We start from the raw sequence: 25,747 nt of genomic DNA on the forward strand, positions 1-25,747 counted from the left end.
AAAAATTCCAGAGTTTAATTGAATGCTGATTGAAGAAATGTTTTCTCTGGTTTGATTTAAATCTACTACTTAGTAGCTTCATTGCATGCACCCTAGTGGCATTCCACTTGTTTTTTTTATAAACCTCTATCATATCTCCCCTGAGACATCTCTTCTCCAAGCTGAAGTGCCCTAGCTACTTTAGCCTTTCTTCATAGGTAAGTCGTACCATCCATTGTATCATTTTTGTTGTCCTTCTGTGTACCTTTTCTAATTCTGCTATATCTTTTTTGAGATGTGTTGAGCAGAATTGCACACAGTATTTCAGGTGCGGCTGCACCATGGAGCAATACGAAGGCATTTTCATCTTTGTTTTCATTCCTTTCCTGATAATTCTTAACATTTTATTTGCTTTCTAAAATACCGCTGCACACCGAGCTGAGGATTTCAACATATCCTCAGTGATGATACCTAGATCTTTTCCTAGGCAGTGACTCCAAACATGGAACCCTACATCATGTAGCTATAATTCAGGTTCCTCTTTCCCACATGCATCATTTTGCACTTTCTCATATTAAACATAATCTGCCATTTTGACACCCGGTCTTGCAAGGTCTTCTTGCAAATTTTTCACAATCCTCTTGTGATTTAACAACTGTGGACAACTTTGTGTCATCAGCAAATTTATTTCACTAGTTATTCCCATCTCTAGATCATTGATATACATGTTTTTTAAAAAACAAAATAGTGGTCCCAGCACAGACCCCTAGGGACCCTTACAAACAGATGGAGAGATTTAGAATCATTCACAAACCAATACAACCTCTCTCTGATGACATTCAGAAAGTATATATACCCCCAATCATTCAAGACTCTTTTAGGGATGAAAATAGTTAAATATGGAAGGCATTGAGTGACATTTATTATTTTGATCAGACGTTTAGTGGCTTGCAGATAAATCTGCGGGCTTATAATGCTGGATGAGCCAGCAAAGATTGTGTTGTGGGGAAGGGTTAATTATTAGTAGGTAGGTAGGAGAATGTGTAGTGGGTTGTTAGGCAAGTTAGGTAAGGGGAGGGGTGGAAGTAAGAGGTGTTTGGATAGGTAGGGAGAGCGAGTGAGGATTGGCTGGGAAATGGGGCTCTGGGATTGGAGGAGTTTTCTGAGGAGAATTGGCGGGCAGTGGAGAATTAGGGGTTTGGAGGGAGTGTGGGAAGGTTAAGGTTGGTGGGGAAAATTGTCCCGCCCTTCCCTTCCCTATTTTGGGGGTTCTCTCTTTGAAGGGTTTTTGTTTTAGGGGGTGAGGTGGGGGGGTAGGGTTGGTCGCAGTTTTGTTGCAGAAAAAATTCTGATTTTGGATCAATTTTGGATCAATGTGGCTATGCAACAGATTTGGTGACTATATTTTGTAACTGCTCATGTGTGATACCGCCTTGGGTGACAGCTGGACTCTGCAGCACCGCGAGTCTTACTGTAAGGGAATTAGGAAATGGGGGAGAATTTTGGAAGAGGAGCTAGTTCGACACCGAGTAGCTCCAGAATTTTGAGAATAAGCTACACTGTTTTTTTAAAATTTTATTAAGGTTTGTTCTTAATGACAATAAAGCTGTGGCCCATTTTTTTGCCACTATATCTGAGTTGGTGTATTTTATTGTGAACAATCTGAGCGTGGTACGAATTCCAAGGTTAAATGAACAAATTTGTGGAAGACCTAAATTATCAGGAAAGAACCATGCAGTATTTCTAGGGAAATAACACCAGGACAACAACAAAGGTAGCATTAAGATGGACCTTTAATACCAGCAATTTGCTGTGTCAACTTATTTAGTCTAATGCAGTTATTGTTGAGTGCCAGGTTGAATTTGGGATCTTTAATGTCTATATATGATTGAGCGAGAGTATGACATAAACAATGTTGTCATCAACAGTGTTTTAAGAGCTTGTAAATAAAATCCTTAGTAGAAGTTCCAGTACTAACAGGTCAACCGAATCTAATAGGCACACAAAGTGATGTCATTGTGAGGTCACCCACTGATTCAAATTGAGGCTGATCAGCCGCGCAGACATGTTTGCTGCGAGTGTGTGCATGGTGGGAAATGCCGATAAGCAGTAAGTAAGCCAGCGCCTGAATGGTGAGGGAAAGTACCAAATTTAATGGACTAAGCACAAAATTTCACTGACTTTATTCGCAGACCTTTGGACCCAAATCCCTGATGCAGCATCAAGCGAAACACTGGCTTGCCATCATCGTCGGACCATCAAAACACAGCATATTGAAGGGTGTTCAATTAAAGTGAAATGGAGTAAAATGCTCAGTTTAAACAGATTACGCACTTGATGGTGTGCATTCAGTATAATAATTAAAGAAGGATGGGTGGCAAAAGGAGGGTTTTTTTAGCCAATAAGGTTGGTTTTGAGGCTTTTTCCTCCTTTAAATATTGCATCCCTTCCATCTTTAACCATTTTCTTCTTTAACTATTTTCATCCCTAAAAATCAGGACTTTAATGATTGGGGGTATACAGTATATACTTTTTGAATGTCATCAGAAAGAGGTTGCAATAGTTTCTGAACCCCGCTATTTACCATTCTCCATTGAGAATATTGATCATTTAATCCTAATTATTGTTTTCTATCTTTTAAATGGTTTTTAATGCCAGGCCCATGGAACTTTTAAGAAATTATTAAAAACTCATCTATTTGTTGATGCCTTCATGTAACTTGTGGCAGGTAGATAATTTCATGCTGGATTGGAGGTTTTATGAAATGCCTTTCACACAACATCTAGGCAAACCATATGGTGTGTAATATATAGCATGTTGATGGGGATGAGAAGGACATATCTATGTGTTTTATGTCAGTTAGTTTTATATTATGAATGTTTGCTTTGTGACCCGCTTAGACTTAGGCGATATGTACATTTTTAAATAAATAAATGGCATTACCTCCTATCCTATGACTATCTAATTTCTTCAGAAATCTTTCATGAGGTAATTTGTCAAATAACTTTTTTAAGATCCAGATATACAATATCAACCAGTTTACCTTTATCCACATATTTATTCACCCCTTCCAAGAAATGTAACAGATTGTTGCGGCAAGATTTCACTCGACTAAATTCATGTTGACTTTGTCTCATTGCATAAAATGGGACCCTGTGCTAAAATAATCCAACTTCTGGTAACCCATCTTAATAGCAATCCACATTGATAACTTCCTCCTCTTAGTGTCCAATTAACATAAGAACATAAGAACATAAGCAGTGCCTCCGCTGGGTCAGACCACAGGTCCATCTTGCCCAGCAGTCCGCTCCCGCGGCGGCCCGAACAGGTCACGGCCTGTCTGAGACACCAGAAGGGGCCCCCTTGCCACCTTGGTTTCCCATCTAGTTTTATCTTCCCATCGAAGTCCTAACCCTCCGGTCTTGCACATGCACTACCTGGTTGGGTTTCTATACTTATTACCTGGTTAGCTTTCTATACCTGTGTTACATCCCAGCACCTCTCTCAGTATCCCACGATCCCTTTATCCCTCAGGAATCCGTCCAATCCCTGTTTGAATCCCTGTACCGTACTCTGCCTGATCACTTCCTCCGGTAGCGCATTCCAAGTGTCCACGACCCTTTGGGTGAAAAAAAACTTCCTTGCATTTGTTTTGAACCTATCTCCCTTCAGTTTCTCCGAATGCCCCCTCGTACTTGTTGTCCCCTTCAGTCTGAAGAATCTGTCCCTATCCACCCTCTCTATGCCCTCATAGACAATTATTGTTTGGTAATGACAATTAGCAGCTAATAAGGTAATTAATTACGTACATAACTAATACTGTTCTAGTATTTGCCTGTGATACTTTGCACATTAACGGGTGAATTCTATACATGGTGCAGATTGTTAAGCAATATTTCTATGCTGACTTTCCAGCAAGGAAAATGCTCTAATGGATGCAAGGTGCCATAACAGGGCAGAAATAGCAGATTTCTGTGAAATCACACTTGTGCACCCATTTAGGCCTGGATTCTCAAACCGGTGCCAATATCAGCAGCTGCCTTAAAAGTGTCCGCCGATCGCGTGTCAATCACATATCGGCACCAGTTTCAGAATCACGCTGACGCAATAGATAGGCACAAAAAATGTAGGCCGTTTTTCTGGGCCTACATTTCTGACGCCTATCTCCACATGAATTGTACCTATATAGGAGATTTAGGCCACCTAATGACACTTCCAGCATTGGCCACACTTAGTTTGGTGTTCGGTGGCCTAAGGCGCCTATGTAGGCACAATTTTGGAGCTGATTTTCTGAGCACCGGTATTTGCCTCAAATCTTGGTTTAAAAAATGCAGTTTGGATAGTGTTTTTAACGTAGGTATAGGCTTCTACCAGCACCAAGATAATTGGCATCTAAGTGTTTCTGTTTGATCCTCAAAGAGGTATGACCATGGGAAGGGTATAGGTGGATTGAAGCATTCCCTTAAAATACGCACAGTATTATAGAATTTGGGAGTTCTTAGCCCAACATGCATGCAAGAATTTACACCTTGTTTCAGTTGGCGTAACTCCTTGCACCCAGAGTTGAGCATAGATCCTGGAGCTATGCGCTAGTCTATAAAGTACACCAATTCTGGAATGTTCATTATAGATTACTGTTCAGTGCTGATTTTTCAGCACTGAAATTTGAGCACTGTTTATTGAATCAATCCCTAAGTGTAAAATTGCGCACAAGATTAATGAATTAGGGAAAAAAATGTGGTATTTTTCCTTGTATTAATTAAGCAAAATGCACAACATAGAATATGTCTGATATTTCCTATGTCATTGCAAATGACAGCTCATCCCTAGGTGCCAGCTGACATTCATACCTATTATAAAATTAACTTAATAAAATCAGTTAAATATGTATTCTTTATGCATGGACAATTAGGCCCAGATTCTCTAAAAGTGCGTCCCGATTTTAGGCAGCTGTAGGCGTCCTACAGCTGTCTAATCAGCCAATCGGGATGCACGTTTTTTAAAAAAACAAAATGCTCCCCAGGCAGGCCGCCTATATTGAAGGCGAGGCCCTGATTCTGTATAGGACGCCCGGGAGAGGCGTCCTATTCAGAATCGGCCTAAACTAAACCCCGATTCTGTAACCGGCGTCCATGTTACAGACGCGGGTTAGAGAATCGGGTTAGATTAGACACGGCCCGCTACACTTATCGCGGCAAGGAATCTCTCTGCCGCTATAAGTATAGCGGGCCGCGGCCTGTCCGATCGGATGCCCCCCCCCCCCCCCCGACACTACCGACCGACCGCCCCCCCCCCCGACACTACTGATGCTGGCAGGAGAGTGTCCAATCCCTCCTGCCCGAAGACGGCACCCCCCCCCCCCTCCTGCCCGAAGACTGAACACCACCCCCCGGCGCTACCGATGCTGGCAGGAGAGTGCCCAATCCCTCCTGCCCGAAGACGGCACATCCCCCCCCTCCCTCCTGCCCGAAGACGGCACATCCCCCCCCTCCCTCCTGCCCGAAGACGGCACATCCCCCCCCCTCCTGCCCGAAGACGGCACATCCCCCCCCTCCTGCCCGAAGACTGAACACCACCCCCCGGCGCTACCGATGCTGGCAGGAGAGTGCCCAATCCCTCCTGCCCGAAGACGGCACATCCCCCCCCCCTCCTGCCCGAAGACGGCACACCACCCCCCGGCGCTAACAACCCCCAAACTAACCTGTTCTTCGGGCCAGACGGTTCTTTCCCGTCTAGCCGGTAAGCCCGCCTCGTCGAAATGAGGCGGGCTCGCCCCTTCCCGGCCCATCCCGCCGAAGCCTAAGGCCTGATTGGCCCAGGCTCTAGAAGCCTGGACCAATCAGGCCTTAGGCATAGCGGGTCCGCCCATCCCCACTTGGCCAATCAGACCTTAGATTTAGTGGGGATGGGCGGACCCGCTATGCCTAAGGCCTGATTGGTCCAGGCTTCTAGAGCCTGGGCCAATCAGGCCTTAGGCTTCGGCGGGATGGGCCGGGAAGGGGCGAGCCCGCCTCATTTCGACGAGGCGGGCTTACCGGCTAGACGGGAAAGAACCGTCTGGCCTGAAGAACAGGTTAGTTTGGGGGTTGTTAGCGCCGGGGGGTGGTGTGCAGTCTTCGGGCAGGAGGGGGGGGGGGTGCGCCGTCTTCGGGCAGGAGGGATTGGACACTCTCCTGCCAGCATCAGTAGTGGGGGGGGGGCGGTCGGTAGTGTCGGGGGGGGGCGGTCGGTCGGTAGTGTCGGGGTGGGAGGGAGATCGGTAATGTCGGGGGGGGGGGGGGCGGCGGCATCCGATCGGACAGGCCGCGGCCCGCTATACTTATAGCGGCAGAGAGATCCCCTGCCGCGATAAGTATAGCAGCTGCATCTACTTACAATGTAGACCAGCATTTTGCTGGCCTACATTTTTAAGGTTTATTCCTCTACTAGGGAGACGCGTAGGGCCACCTAGGTTCGCCTAAGGCCCTTAGGCGAGCTTAGGCGTCTTGCGGGTCTCCCTAGGCTCCCGGAGGTGCCTTCAGGCCTGCCTGGGGAGCATTTTTTTTTTTTTAAACGTGCATCCCGATTGGCTGATTAGACAGCTGTAAGACGCCTACAGCTGCCTAAAATCGGGACGCACTTTTTGAGAATCTGGGCCTTAGTGAATCAAATGCACGCAAAAAAATGCACATCCCTACAAAAATTATGATTGCATTTGGGGGGTCCTTTTACTAATTCGTGCTAGTCATTTTAGTGTGTGCTAAACACTGACGCGCCCATAGACTATAATGGATGCATTAGCATTTAGCGCATGCTAAAACAGCTAGCACGCCATAGTAAAAGGACCCATTTATTCCTTAGAACAGTCAGTAAAAATCATAAATATTTTGGTACAACAGATGCCCACGTCAACAAGAGGGCATCCGTTGAAAATCAGGGGTGGGAAATTTCATGGTGACACCAGAAAATATTTCTTCACCGAAAGGGTGGTTGATCGCTGGAATAATCTTCCACAACAGGTAATTGAGGCCAGCAGCGTGCCAGATTTTAAGAAAAGATGGGATTTGGCTTAAGGGATCTCTTCATGGAGGTAGCTAGGGGGTGGGTCATTAGAGTGGGCAGACTAGATGGGCCGTGGCCCTTTTCTGCCGTCATTTTCTATGTTTCTATGTTCTATACACCTTGCATTTTCATATATGCACAATTAAAGCCGTGTCATATTTGAATGAGAGTGAAAAGGAAATATGATACTTACACCAAACATTTGTCTGAGATCCGGATCTCGGAATCTGAAGGGAATATTTGACACGTGCAGTCGTTTCGGCTGTGTTTTGTTTTCTGTACTTTCAGAGGACTGTGTCTGTGGTTGACCATCAGTCTGTGCTGCATCGTCTGTCTGCTGAAAAGAAGACATAAATATAATAAGTTTAGACGTAAGTTTTGCATAGATTCTCATGCAATACTGTAGAACTTGTACACCTGCTAGCAATACACTTTTTGTTAGGAAAAAAAAAAGGAATGTTAGTACAATTTCCTTTTTCATCACATTCCATTTTTTAAATTAAGAAATAAATAAAGGGAACTTTGTTTTCCTCCATTTTGTTTTAATGTATGAGATGAATTATTCCACAGAAACTTCAAAAGTGCCTCTCTCAGGACCCTTTACAATCCTCCCAGTTCCACTGGATTAGGGATATCATATGGCTCCAGAAAAAGGAAAACAGATTTAGTCATCTGGGTTTTACTACCACTGAAGTGATGGAAGTAAGGAGGACAGACAGACATCTGGGGTTTACTTCTATAGAAAGCAATGGAAGTAAAACCCAGATGTCTCAATCCGTCCTCCTTTTTCTGGAACCATATGGTAACCCTACACTGGACTTGAGCTTTGGTGCTGGAGAAGGATTTTAGGCATGCCATGGACCACAAGAAGAACTAAAAACCTGATTATGGAAGCGATCAAACTGCCTATATCACTTGAAGCCAAAATAATGAAGCTATGACTGTCTTATTTTGGTCACACCAACAGAAGAGAGAGATCACTGGAGAAGGACATCATGTTTGGGAAGATCGAAGGAACTAGGCGAAGAAGGCAACCTGCAGTCAGATAGCTGGACTAGAACAAAACCAATTTTATTTTTTTTGATCCTTAATTCATCAATGTGTTACAACATATTAAGTCCAGTTTTCAGTGGACTTTCATAATAAAAAAAGGGGGGACCTAAAGCATTAGTAACCACGGGCACTTTTTACTAAACAGTGCTAGAGGTTTTTAGCGCAGGTTGGTGAGGTAAATGCGCCGATGCTCATAGAATTTCTATGATCGTCAAATCATTTACCTCACCTGCCCACGCTTAAAACCTCTAGCGCCATTTAGTAAAACCCAACATATATGATTATGCATATTTATGGATCAGTATAAATTGCTGTAGATACTATGGTGTGGTAGAAAAGCCAAATAGAACTGAAAGTATTTAGCATATCATTCAATACCAAGCCATGTTAGCTGATATCACGGTAATAGTGCATACAAGCAGAAGACACAGCCTTAGCAGTGAGCATGCTCTAATTTCCTCATTCACTCTCTAAAATGGATGCATATGAGGAAAGAATTTGGAATACGCCTTACAGTTAACTCTTAATGTGACAGGTAATACAATAAACTTAGGGCTCCTTTTACCAAGGTGCGTTAGGGCCTTAATGCGCGGAATAGCATGCGCTAAAATGCCATGCACGCTAACCGCTACCGCCTCCTTTTAAGCTGGCGCACCTTAGTAAAAGGAGCCCTTAGATGCCCCAAGACTATGAATAACTAACCCCCTCTTTTACTAAGGTGCGTTATGCTTTTTAGTGCATGGTAAATATTAGTGCGCGCTAATCACATGCTAAACGCTAATGTGTGCATGTAATCCTATGGACGCATTAGCGATTAGCGCACACAGTTGATTTAGCACGAGCTAAAATGCTTAGCACACCTTTGTAAAAGAGGGCCAACTGTACTGCATTTCTTGCCATTTGGTTAATATGCAGAAAAAAAAAACAACCTTTGGAAAGTTCCCCAGCAGTAATGAAGATTTTGCATATATCATATGTTAAGGGGGATGTTATCAATTCAGTCAGGTTATTTTACTATAAGTCATGCTATTTTAGCATGTACTAAAATATCATGGCGGCGAAGTTACAGTGAGGGAGGGAGAGAGTAGAAGCGCGCATGCACACTCTTGCCCGCGGAGTCCTACAGCTCACATAAAATGGAACACACAGGTGGGAGTGCGCATGCGTGCTTAGGGTTTTATTATCTTATTTTATTATATAGGCATTATAAAAATATTGATTTACCAGTTTACCAAAAGTACATTCAACATTGTGTGCTCAGAAAATCATCCATAACAAAAATTATTGTGCAGCAAAATCACCACAATTAATACTTAACTGTTGCCATGTCAATTTCAATCATGGCCAAATCGTATCGACATCTTTGAACCATGCATACAATGACACCAAACCGCCCAGCAGATGTACTTTCACTTAACAAGTAAGCTGTCTCAGGGGAAATTCTCCCTAAAGACTTCATCCCTCACATCCAGGCTCATGATATGGCTGCTTACTCTTATAAACCTCATACATCTTATGTTGATGTTCTTCTAGAACATCATCCAACAGCTTCCTACTTAGAGAATGACACGGGGAAAAATTTTTCCCGGCAAGTTCATTACCTGTCACTGCCCCATTCCTGCAAGCTCTTTCCTCATCTGCACAAACCTCAAACACTTTAAAATCATGTGTTTGAGGCTTGTGCAGTTAAGGCAGAGCATACAGGAATGGGACAGGGACAGCAACAAAACTTGTGGACATGGGGACAAATTTGTCTCTGTGTCATTCTCTAGTCCTGCTGTTTTCAACTATTCAAAAGAATGACTGCCATCCCACCAGTTAATTTAAACCAAAGGGATGAATTATATTACAGAAGATCCATTGCTGCTCTTTTTGTCACAAAATCATCTAATATTTCCCCATGGCACAAAGTATGAATGAATGTCCTTTACTAACACAGTGAGCCAGTAAAAAAAAAAAAAATATATATATATATATATATATGTATTTTGTATTAAGTAACTCCAGTGTTCAATCATTCTTGAATTTAAAAGTGTTTGACCCATATAACATAACCCACAAGGGCAAGTGATATATATGACATTTGAAGACTAGCATGAGGTTGATGCTCTTAATATATACAACCATAACGGGGACCCTGAAATAAAGGAGCTGTGTCCATAGCTTCACATACTAAACAGTGCTCACAGGGCTGATGATCTCCTCACTGAACTTCTTGTACCAACTCAAAATTATCTCTAGAGGTATGACATAACAAATCTCCCAGGTTCATATTTAGAGAGAAATCCAAAATAAACTGGTTGCAAAATAGAGTTTTCAACAATGAAAAATGCCATTTAAAAATATTTTAAGTCTTACCCAATACAGTAAAACCTTGGTTTGTGAGCATAATTTGTTCCAGAAGCAAGCTTGTAATCCAAAGCACTCGTATATCAAAGCAAATTTCCCCATAGGAAATAATGGAAACACAAACAATTCCAAATCTTTAATACAAAATACTATACGTACTCGCTCATTTAGAACAGTCACTACACTCCTGTAGTGTCAGAGAGAGAAGAACCATCGGCTCAGTTGTGATGATGTGACGCGTGTATTCTGTATGTACTCGTATTTCAAGACTTTGCTCGTTTAGAACAGTCACTACACTCTTGCAGTGTCAGAGAGAGGGACGATTCCATTGGCTCAGTTGTGATGTGTGTTTTATTGTATTTAATCTTTTTAAATTCTTTATTATGTATTTCCGATGATTTGTATACTTCACTGATTGTCCCCCACCTATGATTTGTATACTTCACTGATTTTCCCCACCTATCTCTTACCTCACTTCGAACTATACACCCCCAGATCGACCTTCGGCGCTTTCCGGAAAGAAATTAAGACCGCTCTGTTCAATAGATTTATTATCTAGTTAGATAGCTCCCTCCTTTTTTAAACCTAATACTCATCATGTTGATACTGCGTATTCTCTCTAATTGTACCTGTATTCACTGGACGTTCAGTGACTTCCTCACGAACTGTACTCTGAAATTCGCTGGCTATCCAGCCCCTTCACCATAACATGTTAATATTATATTGTAACATACAAATATTATAATTCTTACTATTCTGTACTCTATAATCACTGACTGCTCAGTGACATCTTTCCCTATTTGTACACTGTAATTCACTGATTGTACAGCTCTCTTCACTGTGAACCGCCTAGCTGTCACAAGATTATGGCGATATAGAAAAAATAAAGTTATTATTATTATTATTACTGTAAACAGCCTTGAACTATTCTGGCTTTGACGGTATATAAGAATAAAGGGCTCCTTTTACTAAGGTGCATTAGTGCCTTAACGTGCAGAATAGCACATGCTAAATTGCCATGTGCGCTAGAACTTAACGCCAGCATTGATCTGGCGTTATTCTAGAAGCGAACCGCAGGGTTTAGCACGCGGTAATTTTGTGCATGCGTTAAAAACGCTAGTACACCTTAGTAAAAGGAGCCCATAGTTATTAGGGTCCTTGTATATCAAGTTAAAATTTAATAAAATTTTTTGCTTGTCGTGCAACACACTTGCAAACAAAGTTACTTGCAATCCAAGGTTTTACTTTATCTGTATTCATTTTAGAACACGGAATTATCTCTCAAGAAGTTTGACTGACTCACTTTTTAGCTTGTTTAATAACGGAACAAGGATATTTCCATTTGGCTGAGTCTATAAACTACTTGCTTCAGTTAAATAAAAATTTCTGAAGTAAATTGATATTTTGATAATACCTGTAATAGGTTTTTGTTGTTGTTGTTGAGAAAATGAACTGCACTTTGAATTGCTGAATGTAGCTACGTGTTGTCACATGTGGAGCTTTTTTTTAATGACAAATGATGATAAAGACTTTTGGGACTGTATGATATGTGAACACGTTTTTTTAAAAAATCAAGGTCTCTTTCTCTGCTTTTATACGACAATATAGCTGGTTTGCTGAGTTAATCGACAGCATCCCCTTTAATAGACGACACGGGGACAGATGTTTCCCTGTCCCCGCAAGTTTTGTCACTGTCCCTGTCCTATTCCTGTAAATTCTGCCTTAACTGCACAAGCCTCAAACACTTGTGATTTTAAAGTGTTTGAGGCTTGTGCAGATGAGGACGGAGCTTAGGCATTGGTGGAATGAGGCATTATGACATCACAATCTGAGCTCTAGAATGTTGCTACTTAAGATTTTAAAGTGTTTGAGGCTTGTGCAGATGAGGACGGAGCTTAGGCATTGGTGGAATGAGGCATTATGACATCACAATCTGAGCTCTAGAATGTTGCTACTTATGATTTTAAAGTGTTTGAGGCTTGTGCAGATGAGGACGGAGCTTATGCATTGGTGGAATGAGGCATTATGACATCACAATCTGAGCTCTAGAATGTTGCTACTTAGGATTTTAAAGTGTTTGAGGCTTGTGCAGATGAGGACAGGGCTTTCAGGAATGGGGCAGGGACAGGAAGAGAACTCGCTGGGATAGGAAAATGAGTTCCGGCAGGGATGAGGTAAAAATTGTCCCTGTGTCATTCTCTACCCTGTAATACAGCACATTTATCTATATTACTATTAAGATGTGTTATCTTTCCATTCATTTTAGCACCAGCCCCATTTTAAGCAATGAGACCTAGTTACTAATAACGGGGGTTAATCGTAAAATGATCTATCTTAGTGGTAGCCCACATTAATAGCTGCCCTCCCCCCCCCCCCCCCCCCCCCCCACACACACACGCACCGTACTTGGCTTAAAGACAGACACTTTGGTCAGCTTAGAACATAAGAGTTACCATACTGGGTGAGACCAAAGGTTCATCAAGACAAGTATCTTGTTTCCAACAGTGGCCAATCAAGGCCACAAGTACCTGGCAAGATCCCAAAAAAGTAAAACAGATTTTATGCTGCTTATACCGGCTGAATATCGAGGGGGAGGGCAATATTTCTTTATACTATGATAATTATGACATCAACTTATTTTCTAGCAGGCCATTAGTTATTTCCATCAAAAAGGTCATGCTCACGTATTTTCTTCAGGGGCAATTTCCAGTCAGCGGCAGGCAGCATGGTAAAAGTCTATTGCTGGCGCTGCGTATCCAGCAATCGGCATTGGATTGCCAGTTTTATTTTGGGCTGCCAGCCCTAACTGGTCAAGCCGATATTCAGAGCTATTTATGCGGTCTATTTTAACGGCTAAACCCAACACTCAAAACTGGCACTAACAGGTTTAATTGAATAATATAACTGGTTAGCCACTGTGCAGAAACTACAAATATTTTGTGGCGTTAACTGACTATCTCCTGCTGAATATTTGTGGTTATCTAGCTAAATTTTGGGCTCTTTTTACAAAGCCGCGCTAGGGCCTTTACGCATGGAATAGCGGGGCACTAAATTGCTGCGTGTGCTAGCCGCTACCGCCTCCTTTTGAGCAGGCAGTAGATTTTTGGCTAGCACACGCTAAACCGGTGCATGCGCTAAAACCGCTAGCGCAGCTTCGTAAAAGGAGCCCTTTGTTTATACAGTCAGCAACTGTGTGGTAGAAGGGGGTCAGTGAGTACAGGGGGAGTGTGGGGGTGTCTAATCCCAGAGTATCTTTATGGAATCTTTCATTATTACAAATTCCAAACATTCTAGAAAATTGCATTCACTGTTTTTGTTTCCTTCTGCAAAGGGATGCAAATATAAGAAATTCCAAGAACGATTGCTGTACTTTCAGGCAGCCTCATGGATTAGGGATTTGACTCTCATATTTACACTTTCAAACTTTCAATAAAAATTTAATGTTAAAAAAAAAAAAAAAGTCATGATAATTTTAATAAACCGGCATTTGTATTGAGTGCTAATGAAAGTTGCTGGCAGTTTAGTCCAGTAACCAAACAACCACTGTGACGAGAAAATCGCTCGCTCATAAACTTCTATAACCCCACATTAATACATGAAACATTGACTAAGATTCCTTAATAAATAAACCAATTCTCAGGGCACGTATTAAAACAACTATATAGTCTAACATAAAATTCTCAAACTTTAATCTTATAAATCTCATACATTCCACTGTGAAGTATTTTAATAGTGATGCCTACTTTTCCATAATCACTTCTAACTTAATCAATAGCTCTGAGTTACCCAGGCTTAATCTTGGTAAAATGTGATTTAGGTATTGACAAATTAGAAAGGAAATTTCATCCAGAACCCATATATATCCTCATAAAGACATTTGTCTTCTGAGGTCATGGTTAATTTATTGATGTTCTCGACCAATTTTTATTCTTTTTCCCACCCCAGTGGCCTCATATATTTCTTACTCAGTACTTCCGAGTTTCTCCTTTGTACTCTTTAACCCTGGCCATTAATTTTAATTGATTAAGAATTTGAAAAGAGCAATTGGATTTGTGGACTAACTATTACAGTCGCTGCACTTGCGGAGGATTAGTTTCTCAGGAAAAACTACTGGTATACTGATGCAGAGAAAATTCCTCTAGTATATAATCTTAAAGTAAGGTAAACATTGTTCTAACCTTAATGCATTTTACATTGTTGGGGTTTTTTTTTTTGGGGGGGGGTTATAGTTTATTTTCAAATGCATTATAAAAATGTAAGGGGAAGGAATATGGGATTTGGTAGACCACCTTTCTGTGGTTATTATCAAATTGGTTCAATGTTGGATTACATTACAGTTACCCAGGAAGTTACAATGGACAGTTTGACACAGCCATTCAATAGAGTTGCTAGTCAGGTAGATCAGTACAGCTATTAACTATAACTAGGTCATAGTTACAAATACATAGCTAAAAGTTCAAGTAGGTCATCATTGGCCCAGTGAGAACCAAATCTAGTTCTTCTGGTTGGCAGGCTTAACCATTAGGCTATTCCTTCACAAAATCAGAGGACTAAATTAAACAAATTTAGGGGTTCTTTTACTAAAGGTATAATCTAGGTTTTTAAAGCATTTTAATCAGCGTCTCGCAAACTTTTTTTTAGCTGGGGCATACTAAACCTAGTGTCCCCAGCTCGAGACACCCAGAAGTGTGCTGGTGTCGGCATGGCCCCTTTCTTTCTTTATCTCTTCCTGCCCCCCCCTCTCTTTCTTTCTGTCTCCCTGTCTGTCTTTCTGTGTCCCTGTTCTGCCTCCGTCTTTCTTTCTGTCCCCCCTTTCTTTCTCTCTGTCTGTCCTTTCTTTCTACCCAAGCCACCGCCGTGGCCGTCTTCTGGGAGCAGGCCCCCAAGCCGCTGATGCCACCGAGTTCTCCCTGTTCCCTGATGCTGAAACAGGACTGCAGAAGAGCCAGTCCCACCAGCCTTCCCCACGACGTCAATTCTGACATCGGAGAGGAAGCGCCGGGCCAGCCAGGACGTCCTCTCCGACGTCAAAATTGATATCGGGGGGGGGGAGGGGCGGAGGAAGGCTGGTGGGCCCAGTGCTTCTGCAGTCGCTGCTGGCTTGTTACAGTGTCGGGGAAGCAGGGAGAAAGCAAAGGCAACGCGAGTCTATCACGGAGCCCAGGATGGGCTCCGCGATCGACTCGCGTTACCTTTACAATCTACTGGTCGATCGCGATTGAGCTTTTGGGCACCCCTGCATTATAACATTCTTAGTCTTGTTAACCATCCCTTTTTTAATAATTCTTAGCATCCAGCGTGTGATGTCATCAAACGACATCTGCACATTCTCAAGAGGCCCTCTTTCGTGTTAAATGTGCCTAGGGAAAAAAAGTTTGTGAGACACTGGTCTACAAAATAGGTGGCATTAGAGGCTTGTGCACTAATGGCCACTTCTTAATGGAAAATAGGAAATTTGACCATTTTACTCCTGCAGTAAAAATGTTTTCCACACATAGGAAAGACATGCTAAGGCTACTTTTTATCGCAGTTTGGTAAAAGGGCCCCTATGTGTAATATTTTTCCTAGAAAGTTTAACACACTGTGCAGATACAAAAGAGTGTAGTTATTTTTGAAACCTTGACAGTTTTGAAAGAGAAAGCTTTTGAGATCTTTGGGTTTAAAAAAACCCACAAATTATTATTAATATTGTTATTATTGCAAATATCCTTGATGGGTTATATGTTCGGTGGGCAATCTAGCAAATTTCAAGATATAAAGTACATAAATAGATGGCTAAATAACTAAGGCCTCCTTTTATCAAACCGTGGTAGAGCTTTTTTACCGCACTCCGGCAAAGCAAATGCTCCTACACTCATAGGAATTGAATGAATGTCAGAGCATTTACCTCGTTGGCCCACAAGAAAAAGCTCTACCACGGTTTGATAAAAGGGGCCCTAAATAAATACTTTACCTTTGAAACGTAGGTACTTTTCACCTACGCAGACAAGTTTGAAAATTGTGCCCATGATGTTTAATTCACTAGCAGTAGACGCAAACATTTTTAAAAGAGAAAAAAGAAAGAAAGATGCATTCGCATAGCATCAGAAAATGGTGGTTACCTCATATCACCTACAGATCTCATTAGCTGAGAAATTGCTAGAGACTGCTGAATATTTAGCATTGTGCTTAAATTCTCCATTCAAAGGGCTTTTGGCAGTGACAAGTAAGAAGTGCACTTTGAAAGAGCCAGCTGTTTCCTTCTGCTACACCAATCAAGTTATTTCTCAGAGAGAAAAGCTTGTGGCTGTCTCTTAGGCATTATTTGATTAAGTTGACAATATTATGTGAGCAATGGTTGAGTTCCCACTGTGCTCTACTTTTGACCAAATTGATTTGTGTAATGAAGACTTGCGCTGTCTCTTCTCTAAGCTTGAATAGGGCTCTTGATTTAACTGGTAATGCTGGAAGCCAAGTGAATTTATGGCCCCCACAGTCATTCTCGCTCAGTCTGGAGAGAATAGCAGCCACAGTACATGAGCAAGTATAATTCAATACATTCTCCTATAAGCCCAGAAAATGATATCACAAAGCTCTGCTATATACCTATTTGATCTGATTTGTAAACTTGATTAAAAAAAAAAACCATACCAAGAAAGTTTAGGACAAAAATATATACATTTTTCTGCATGTGTATCTTCAGCATAAGATAACCATGTTAGACATGAAAAGATTGAAAAATACAAACAAATGAAATCAACCTTGTGTGTGTTCCTTAATTAAGCATAATTTATCCTTAAAGTAGAAGTAGACCAGTTAAACTGTTTCCTAGAAAAAGTAAAATCTGGGGAAAAAAATTTAAATTTCATGTAGTACTACTGCCTATCCATTTTTATAAAATGATAATAGTCATATATCTAGAAAAAATACAGATTACCAAAGGAATGTCAATGTATATATTAGCTGGTACAGTTTCAACAGAATACCGTAGGTGTTAAATGTTTCACTGAGAAAATTTTGAAATATTTGAACTAGCAAATCACCACTGTTTCCACTGTTCTTATCTATGAAGCTCCAAGACAGCAGAAGCTGTTCTTCCATTGGGTAAACTTAGGGTTACCATATGGCTCCAGGAAAAGGAGGATGGATCGAAACATCCGGGTTTTACTTCCATTGACTTCAATGGAAGCAAAACCCAGATGTCTCAATGTGTCCTCCTTTTTCTGGAGCCATATGGTAACCCTAGATGAACTAGGCAATCACCTAGAACAGGGGTCTCAAAGTCCCTCCTTGAGGGCCGCAATCCAGTCGGGTTTTCAGGATTTCCCCAATGAATATGCATGAGATCTATGTGCATGCACTACTTTCAATGCTTATTCATTGGGGAAATCCTGAAAACCTAACTGGGTTGCGGCCCTCAAGGAGGGACTTTGAGATCCCTGACCTAGAACACCAAACATTTAGGAGCATCATACAGTCTCTCCTCCTGTTCTCTCAACCCATTCTAGCAGAAGACCTGAAGCCTACCCTTGCTGTTATATCTCACCTTCTCTGTATGCCTGACTTCAATGCCGAACAAAATGGTGAGAACAATTATAAAAAATAAAATTGTGGAACACGTAGGCAAACATGATTTGAGACAGAGTTAGCATGGGTTCAGCTGAGGGAGATCTTGCCTCACTAATTTGCTTGATTTCTTTGAAGGTATGAATAAACATGTGGATAAAGGTGAGCCGGTTGATGTAGTGTATCTAGATTTTCAGAAAGCTTTTGTTAAAGTTCCTCATGAGAAGCTCCTGAGAAAATTAAAGAGTCATGGGATAGGTGGCAAAGTTCAGTTGTGGATTAGGAATTGGTTATCTGATAGAAAACAAAGGATAGAATTAAATGGTCATTGTTATCAATGGAGGAGAGTAAACAGTGGAGTGGCGCAAGGGTCTTTACTGGGACAGGTGCAATTTAACTTATTTAAAAATGATCTGGAAATTGGTACGACAAGTGAGGTGATAAAATTGCAGATGAGACTAAACTGTTCAAAGTTGTTAAAATGCATGTGGAGTGTGAAAACTTGCAGGCAGACCTTAGGAAATTGGAAGACTGGGCGTCCAAGTGGCAGATGAAATTTAATGTGGACAAATGCAAAGTGATATACATTGGGAAGAACAACTCAAACACAGTTACCAGATACTAGGGTCCACCTTGGGAGTTAACACCCAAGAAAAGGATCTAGGTGTCATCGTAGATAATACAATGAAATATTCTGCCCAATGTGTGGCGGCAGCCAAAAAAGCAAACAGGATGCATGGAATTATTAAAAAGAGATGGTTAACAAGACTAGAAATGTAATAATGCCTCCATATCGCTCCATGGTGCAACCTCACATGGAGTATTGCGTTCAATTCTGGTCTCCTTATCTCAAGAAAGATATAGCAGCACTAGAAAAGGTTCAAAGAAGAGCGACCAAGATGATAAAGGGGATGGAACTCCTCTCATAGGGCTCTTCAGCTTGGAAAAGAGATGACTGAGGGGAGATGTGATTGAAGTCTACAAAATCCTGAGTGGAGTAGAATGGGTACAATTGGATCGATTTTTCACTCCGTCAAAAATTACAAAGACTAGGACACTCGATGAAGTTACAGGGAAATACTTTGAAAACCAATAGGAGGAAATATTTGTTTCACTCAGAGAATAGTTAAGCTCTGGAATGCATTGCCACAGGTTGTGGTATGAGCACATAGCGTAGCTGGTTTTAAGAAAGGTTTGGACAAGTTCCTGGAGGAAAAGTCCATAGTCTGTTATTGAGAAAGGCATGGGGGAAGCCACTGCTTGCCCTGGATCGGTAGCATGGAATGTTGCTATTCTTTGGGTTTTGGCCAGGTACTAGTGACCTGGATTGGCCACTTTGAGGATGGGTTAATGGGCTAAATGGACCATTGATCTGACCTAGTTAGGCTATTCTTATGGTCTTACCCATACTACTAATGATTACCTCCTACCTTTTTTTGTTTGCCTAATTAGCACCAGTCAAAATCAGGCTTGGCCAATGCTGCTTGTGTGCTGAAGAAAATATGATCGTCCAGCGTTACTGCTACTATTTATCATTTCTATAGCGCCGAAAGGCTTACTGCTACCTCTGCCTCCCACCCAGCCTTAAATTGCTGGGTTAGTTGTCAGGATGTCCCATTTCCCAAGCCACAATCATCAGAGGTTCCAGTCGGGCTCTTCTGAACTCTGCTCCTCCTGGTGTTAATGTTTTTTCCTCTTCTTTCAGTGCTGATTTTAGCTTTGAGGAAAGGATTCCTGGAGTTAAATAGAATGATTGCCCTGATTACCAGCCCTTCATATGAATACATTATTCAGAATTAAAATATTTGGGGGCAGAGTTAACATGACCTATTGTTAAGATGGGTTATTTTACTGTTACTCTCTATTGTAAGTAACTCATTTTCATTGCATAAAATGGAACCTAGCCTAAAATAGCACAAGTGAATGGTAAAATAATAAGTCTTAGTTGGAAGGATATCAATGTAGGCTATTATTAACATGGATTATTTTGACCAGAAATCATGTTATTTTAGTACAGGTTCTACTGTATATTACACAATTGGACTTAGGCCCTAATTTACTAAGCCATAGTAAAGTTTTCTACCGCAGTCCGCAGTCTGAAGCTGCTCCGATGCTCATAGATCAGATGACCACTGGAGGGATGAAACTATAGCCCCCACACTAGAGAATGACATGGGGACAATTTTTTTCTTCGTTCCCACAGGAATTCATTTTCCTGACCCGTCCTGGCGAGTTCTTTTCCTGTCCCTGCCCCATTCCTGTAAGCTCTGTCCTCATCTGCACAAGCTTCAAAATACTTTAAAATCATACGTGTTCGAAGCTTGTGCGGTTAAGGCAGAGCATAGAGGAATGGGGCAGAAACAGGGACAGCAACAAAACCTGTGGGGACGGGATGGGGAAAAATTTATCCCTGTGTTATTCTCTACCCCAAACACTCCCCCAGTGGTCACTGACCCCCCTCCCACTCCAAAAATATTTGCATGAAACAGCACATGCTAAATATTAGTGCATGCTAAACGCCAACGTATCCATTATAGTCTATGGACGCATTAGCGTTTAGCGTGCGCTAAAATGGCTAGCGCATCTTAGTACAATGACCCCTATATATCTGTTTCTATAACAGTTGCAGACACTATGGCCAGTCCTAGCAGAGTTACAAGCAGGACTCTGGAGTAGCTTGGTGGGTAGTGCAGTGAAATGCAGAGAAAGGGGCCCAGGCCCATATGCCACTCTAATACACTTGAGGTGGAAAGTGTAAGCCCACCAAAACCCGCTGTACTGCCATAGATGACACCTGCAGACATAAGGGCTATTGGGGTGGTAGACAGGTTTGGACAAGTGACCTGGATTGGCCACTTTGAGGTAGGTTTGGAGGGAGTTTTGGAGATCTCACCATACAATGTATGGGGGTTATGATGATTTGTGTACCTGGCGTCCTTAATGTGAAATTCAAAACAGTGCTCCCTAGGGTGCCCCACTGTTCTGCTGGCATGCTTTTGAGGCCAGTCCATTAAAAATGCTGGCCCCTCCTTCATGTAAATGGCTTGTTTTTGATGTTTTTAATTTTGATTTTTTTTTTTTTTTTTTTTTCAATAACAGCAAAAATATTAGCTGGCTAGCTGAACAAAACATCTAGCTGGGCCATTTTTTCTTCACCCAATGTTTTGGATGTTTTTCTGACGTTGCACATGATGTGACAGGCATACAAATCTGATTCATGCATATTCATTAGGGGGGGTGGAGGAGGACAGGTTTAAGAACCACTGCATAAGCCTGTTGTACAAACCTGGAATTTCAATGCTGAAATCCAGACACTGAATTTATGTGTTTAATTCCAGCAGCAGCAAAACGCTGATCACATGAGCTGAACATTGGACCCATTTTGTCTATGTAAACTCAAATCAATTCTAATAAACCAGCATCCATACTGCATACTACACCTTTACACACCTGGAATGTGATGTCACCCTAACTGGAAATCTCAACAAAGCAGTTGAAAATTAAAATGGAAAAAAAGGAAACCTTTCCAAAAGAGTGAGAAATACTGGTAAGGCTTCTTTTTTTTTTTTTGTCAATTATGTTTATTAGCAATTGCGAAAACGACATACAACCAAAGGGACAGAGAGGAACATTGCAAAACAAGCAAACAATTGTCTCAGCAAGTAGTAGAGCAGGCCAACAATAAGAGAGAGAGGACAACATATCTTCTGTCAGATGCCCATCACAAATGACATTTTAGATAAGAAGAAACCCCCAGCCATACACACGCCAACCGCAGTCAACCATCCTCAAGTGCGGGTGGAGTGCCTGCTGGGGACCCGGCTGATTGATCTTGAGGCCCGGTCCACGCCCTCTTAAGTGCTGCCTGTTTTTGTTTGATTGTTGGCACTTCCTGGACTTTGGTAAGGCATTCTAGTCAGGTACAAAGCTACACTGGGTTGCATAAATGGTTCAGCCTTCACTTTTTACCTTACACATTTCAAAAGCACTAAAATAAACCCAAACAGAAAAAGCATATAAAATATTAATTATAGTAATAAAAATATCAGCCCAATAAGGGATCTGATTTTTGGACAGAATTTCAAATGGTTGCCTTTGTGTATTTATTTATTTATTTGTGGCTGGCTTAGAACTATGGAATGCCTTGCCTGATATCCTGCGGTTTTGTATGGGGAGGATGAATTTTAAGAAAATGCTGAAAACTCAATTATTTGCCAGTGCAAGTTTATTAGGATTTTATATACCACCTATCAAGGTTTTCTTAGCAGTTTTACAATCACCTATTCAAGCATTCTCCCTATCTGTCCCGGTGGGCTCACAATCTATCTAACATACCTGGGGCTATGGAGGATTAAGTGACTTGCCCAGGGTCACAAGGAGCAGTGCAGGGTTTGAACCAACAACCCCAGGGTACTAAGGCTGTAGCTTCAACCACCGCGCCACACACTCCTCCTCCGTTTTATGCTAAGGTATATTTCAGTTGATCATCGCCTTTTAGAATTTTTCTGACATCAATCTATGATTTAAAGCTTGCTTGTATTTCTGAATTGATTGAATTTGCGCTCTATCCCTATTATAACAGGGCCAATTAATGGAGGGAAACAAGATTTTATGTATGTGGTATGGAAACCGCATAGTTGTATGCAGTATATAAAGTTTTTAATAAATAAAATAAATGTTATTTATTTTAATATTTACATACCACTTATAGCCCACGTGGTTTACAGTCAGGTGCTCATGCATTTTTCCCTGTCCCGGTGGGCTCACATTCTATCTAATGTACCTGGGGCATTGGGGGATTAAGTGACTTGCCCAGGGTCACAAGGAGCAGTGTGGGATTTGAACCCACAACTTCAGGGTGCTGAGGCTGTAGCTTTAACCACTATGGTTGCTCTCAAAATGACATTTTAAAAAAGTCCTTTCAGCAGGTGCTTCAAATCTGCAGCATCCAAGAGCCATTGTATACATTTTGATTCTTCTGTTCTTCTTTCTTTCCATGAAAACCATTATACCTCAGTCCTTGATTTGCTTTTCTGTGTTATGTTATGACAGATCACTGCATGTGAAAAGAATATTGGTTAAAATAAAAGCTGGCGTGTGATAGTTCCACCAAGTCTTCCCTCTTTTCTTTACACATTAAAAAGAAAGAGCAATGTCCAAGAGTAAAAATTAAACTCTGAATAACTGTAAATTTTACAGGCTTATTATATTGCAGGTTTTATTATATAAAACGGTGTAGGTTTTATTATACATAAATAGGTTTCTATGCAATAGCAATCTTCAGTATATACCCCAGAACAAAGGATTTATGATGAATACTAGCAAAGGAAATAAATTAAAAAAATTATTTACAGTAGGGGTAAATTTGCTCTATTAGGTTGCATGAGAGAGTCTGTAAGATGCAGCCACTTTCCCCTGAGGATGATCCCTCACAGAGTCAGAACCACCTTAAAATTCATGGTCCCACCCACAAGAGAAGTGATAGGAGGAGTGGAACAAGGAGGGCATGGTCCAGGAAGTATAAAAGCTCAGGACACAGCTGGGTTAAGGATGCCCAGAGGGAAACCTCAAAGGCAAACTGTGGATGCCTCTACCCTGGATCTGTGAACTGCAACCATGATAGCCAAGTAGGCCAAGTTTAACGAGATCTTGAAGAACTGAAATCTCGACCAAGCCAGAGGTAGGCTTGGTGAATTTTGTTGAACAGAAACAGTTATGCATGCTGTAGCCTTTAGGAGCAGCACCACAGGAGGACTTTTCTGCACAGGGCTAATTTATGTTATTTTCTCTCCATACCTGGCACATTTAATAAATTATTGTTTTCTGTTCCCCTGAACATTGCTGTGTGGTTCCGCTTTGAATGGGCTCTGGGCCTGCCCTCACTCACATTACCACAGGTTACTTTTGTTGTTATTGGTCTAGAGATATAATGTGGATTCCCTGGATGGTTTAATCTGCACTGGCACTTGAACAAATTTACTTAATTCATAGACTCCAGAGTGGGCACTTTTTTTAAAAAAATTTCATACAAATTATCAAATCAGTAAAAGATCTACATCAAATCTGTTCCAAATTTTCTCTGATGTCACTGGAAAAATTTTGATAAATATCCCTCACAAATATGTCTTTAAATCAAACCAGACTGAAATTCACAGGGCTAGAGATGCACTTTGAAACCTATAAAGAAAAGTAACCACCTTTTACTAACCTGCAGTAAGAAATTGCCTCATTGTGCCCTTATATGGATCTTTCCTATGTGTTTATAGTCAGCCATTTTTTTTCCATGACAAGGGCTTTTTTTTGGTCAATATATGGCTATGCTTTAAAGTTACAAAAGAACCAAAGGTCCAACTTCGTCTGCAGTGAAAAAACAGACCAGAGAAAACAAACCAAAACTGCAGACTTGTACACGGTGCAGGCTAATTTTATTTTGACAAATAAATCTTAACTAAAAACCTTTTACCAGACAGGGGACCCAACACGGTCCGTGTTTCGGACAACCTTCATCAGGGGTCCATGGTAATAAAGGTAAAAAGAAATATATCACAAAAAGAAGCCTGGAAAAATAGTGTTTGGTAGCACACCAGTGAATCTCTGAAATGCACTACAAGTTCGTCACAGTACATGGACCCCTGATGAAGGTTGTCCAAAACACGGACCGTGTTGGGTCCCCTGTCTGGTAAAAGGTTTTTAGTTAAGATTTATTTGTCAAAATAAAATTTGCCTGCACCGTGTACAAGTCTGCAGTTTTGGTTTGTTTTCTATGCTTTAAAGTTAGAATTATCATGCTGCCATTTTCAAAATTTTGGAAGAGCTCTTGCTTTAACAATGCACAAACCAGTTAGCATGCTGTAATGTAGATATCTTAACTGATTAGCCCAGGAATGACCACTCTCCGCCTCCGACACACTCCCTCTAAAAATAAAGAAATAATTACCACATACTTAGCGCATGAAGATGGCAAAACTAATACAGAATGCTTTAATGTGTCCTGCATTAAACCATTTTGGTTGTATTATTTATTCATTAATTTAGCCCATCCTACCAAAAGATCCCAGGGCTCCGCCACGATATACCTACCCGCTGCCCTCCAGTAAAGATGGCTCAGACCAGGTGCGGCTTAGGCGAGTTGAGGACGCCCCGACGCTGCGATCTCAGCAGTGCACGCTGGTCGCAGCTGCCAAATACATCTGCTTTTGGGATCGCAAGGGCGCTCACAGTAGGGGAGAAAGGATGGCCGCAGCGGGTTGCAGGAGTATGGGGGTAAGTCGCGTCCGCTTCCTCAGCTCGCCAATTCAAAAAGCTCTCTCCACTTCCCTGCCCCTACTCTTCCCTGATTGGCCTTCTTCGTTGGCCCTCCCCTATCCCTATCTCAGCCCTCTCTGTTCTAGCCCTTCCTCTCGCCCTTCCCCCCCTCCCTCGAGCAACGGCTTCGGCCGATTTGGCCGCGCTCCTTCCTAATGGGATAGGAGCTTGTTCTATTCATTAATTTAGCCCGTCCTACCAAAAGATCCCAGAACGATCAAGACACATATGGACAGAGAATATTTGGAAAGCTAGTGGTACAACGACCGAGATATAGGAGATAGAGAACATCTGAGATACACTCGGTAGCTATGCATGCTATGTTAAATGCAAACAGCCGAGGTATGTCAATTTAATACATGCTATAGGAGAGATAAACATCTGAGTTACACTAATCAACTATAGTAGATATAAACAACCAAGATAATCTAATTTACTATACATGCTTTGGTGAGGAATTTAGCACTATGGTCTA

The 25,747-nt window shown here is 41.5% G+C and overlaps 1 protein-coding gene across 29 annotated transcripts in view; it reads right to left on the reverse strand.

Annotated features, from left to right (window-relative positions):
- RBFOX1 (RNA binding fox-1 homolog 1) overlaps window positions 1-25,747 on the reverse strand; it is a 520,491-nt gene that overhangs the window by 433,651 nt on the left and 61,093 nt on the right. For 24 of the 29 annotated variants that reach the window (XR_004536479.1, XR_004536480.1, XR_004536481.1 and 21 more), the window contains one exon: window positions 7,214-7,357. Coding sequence is in view for 26 of the 29 variants with exons in the window: in XM_033914629.1 (XP_033770520.1) it covers window positions 7,214-7,357 (144 nt within the window). In the remaining 3 variants the exon portion in view is untranslated. Of the gene's footprint in view, window positions 1-7,213; window positions 7,358-24,837; window positions 24,883-25,747 lie in introns of all 29 variants that reach the window. The other 5 variants (XM_033914628.1, XM_033914624.1, XM_033914608.1 and 2 more) reach the window with 2 other exon arrangements.

This window comes from Geotrypetes seraphini, chromosome 11 (assembly GCF_902459505.1).
Source record: "Geotrypetes seraphini chromosome 11, aGeoSer1.1, whole genome shotgun sequence".
NCBI lineage: Eukaryota > Metazoa > Chordata > Amphibia > Gymnophiona > Dermophiidae > Geotrypetes > Geotrypetes seraphini.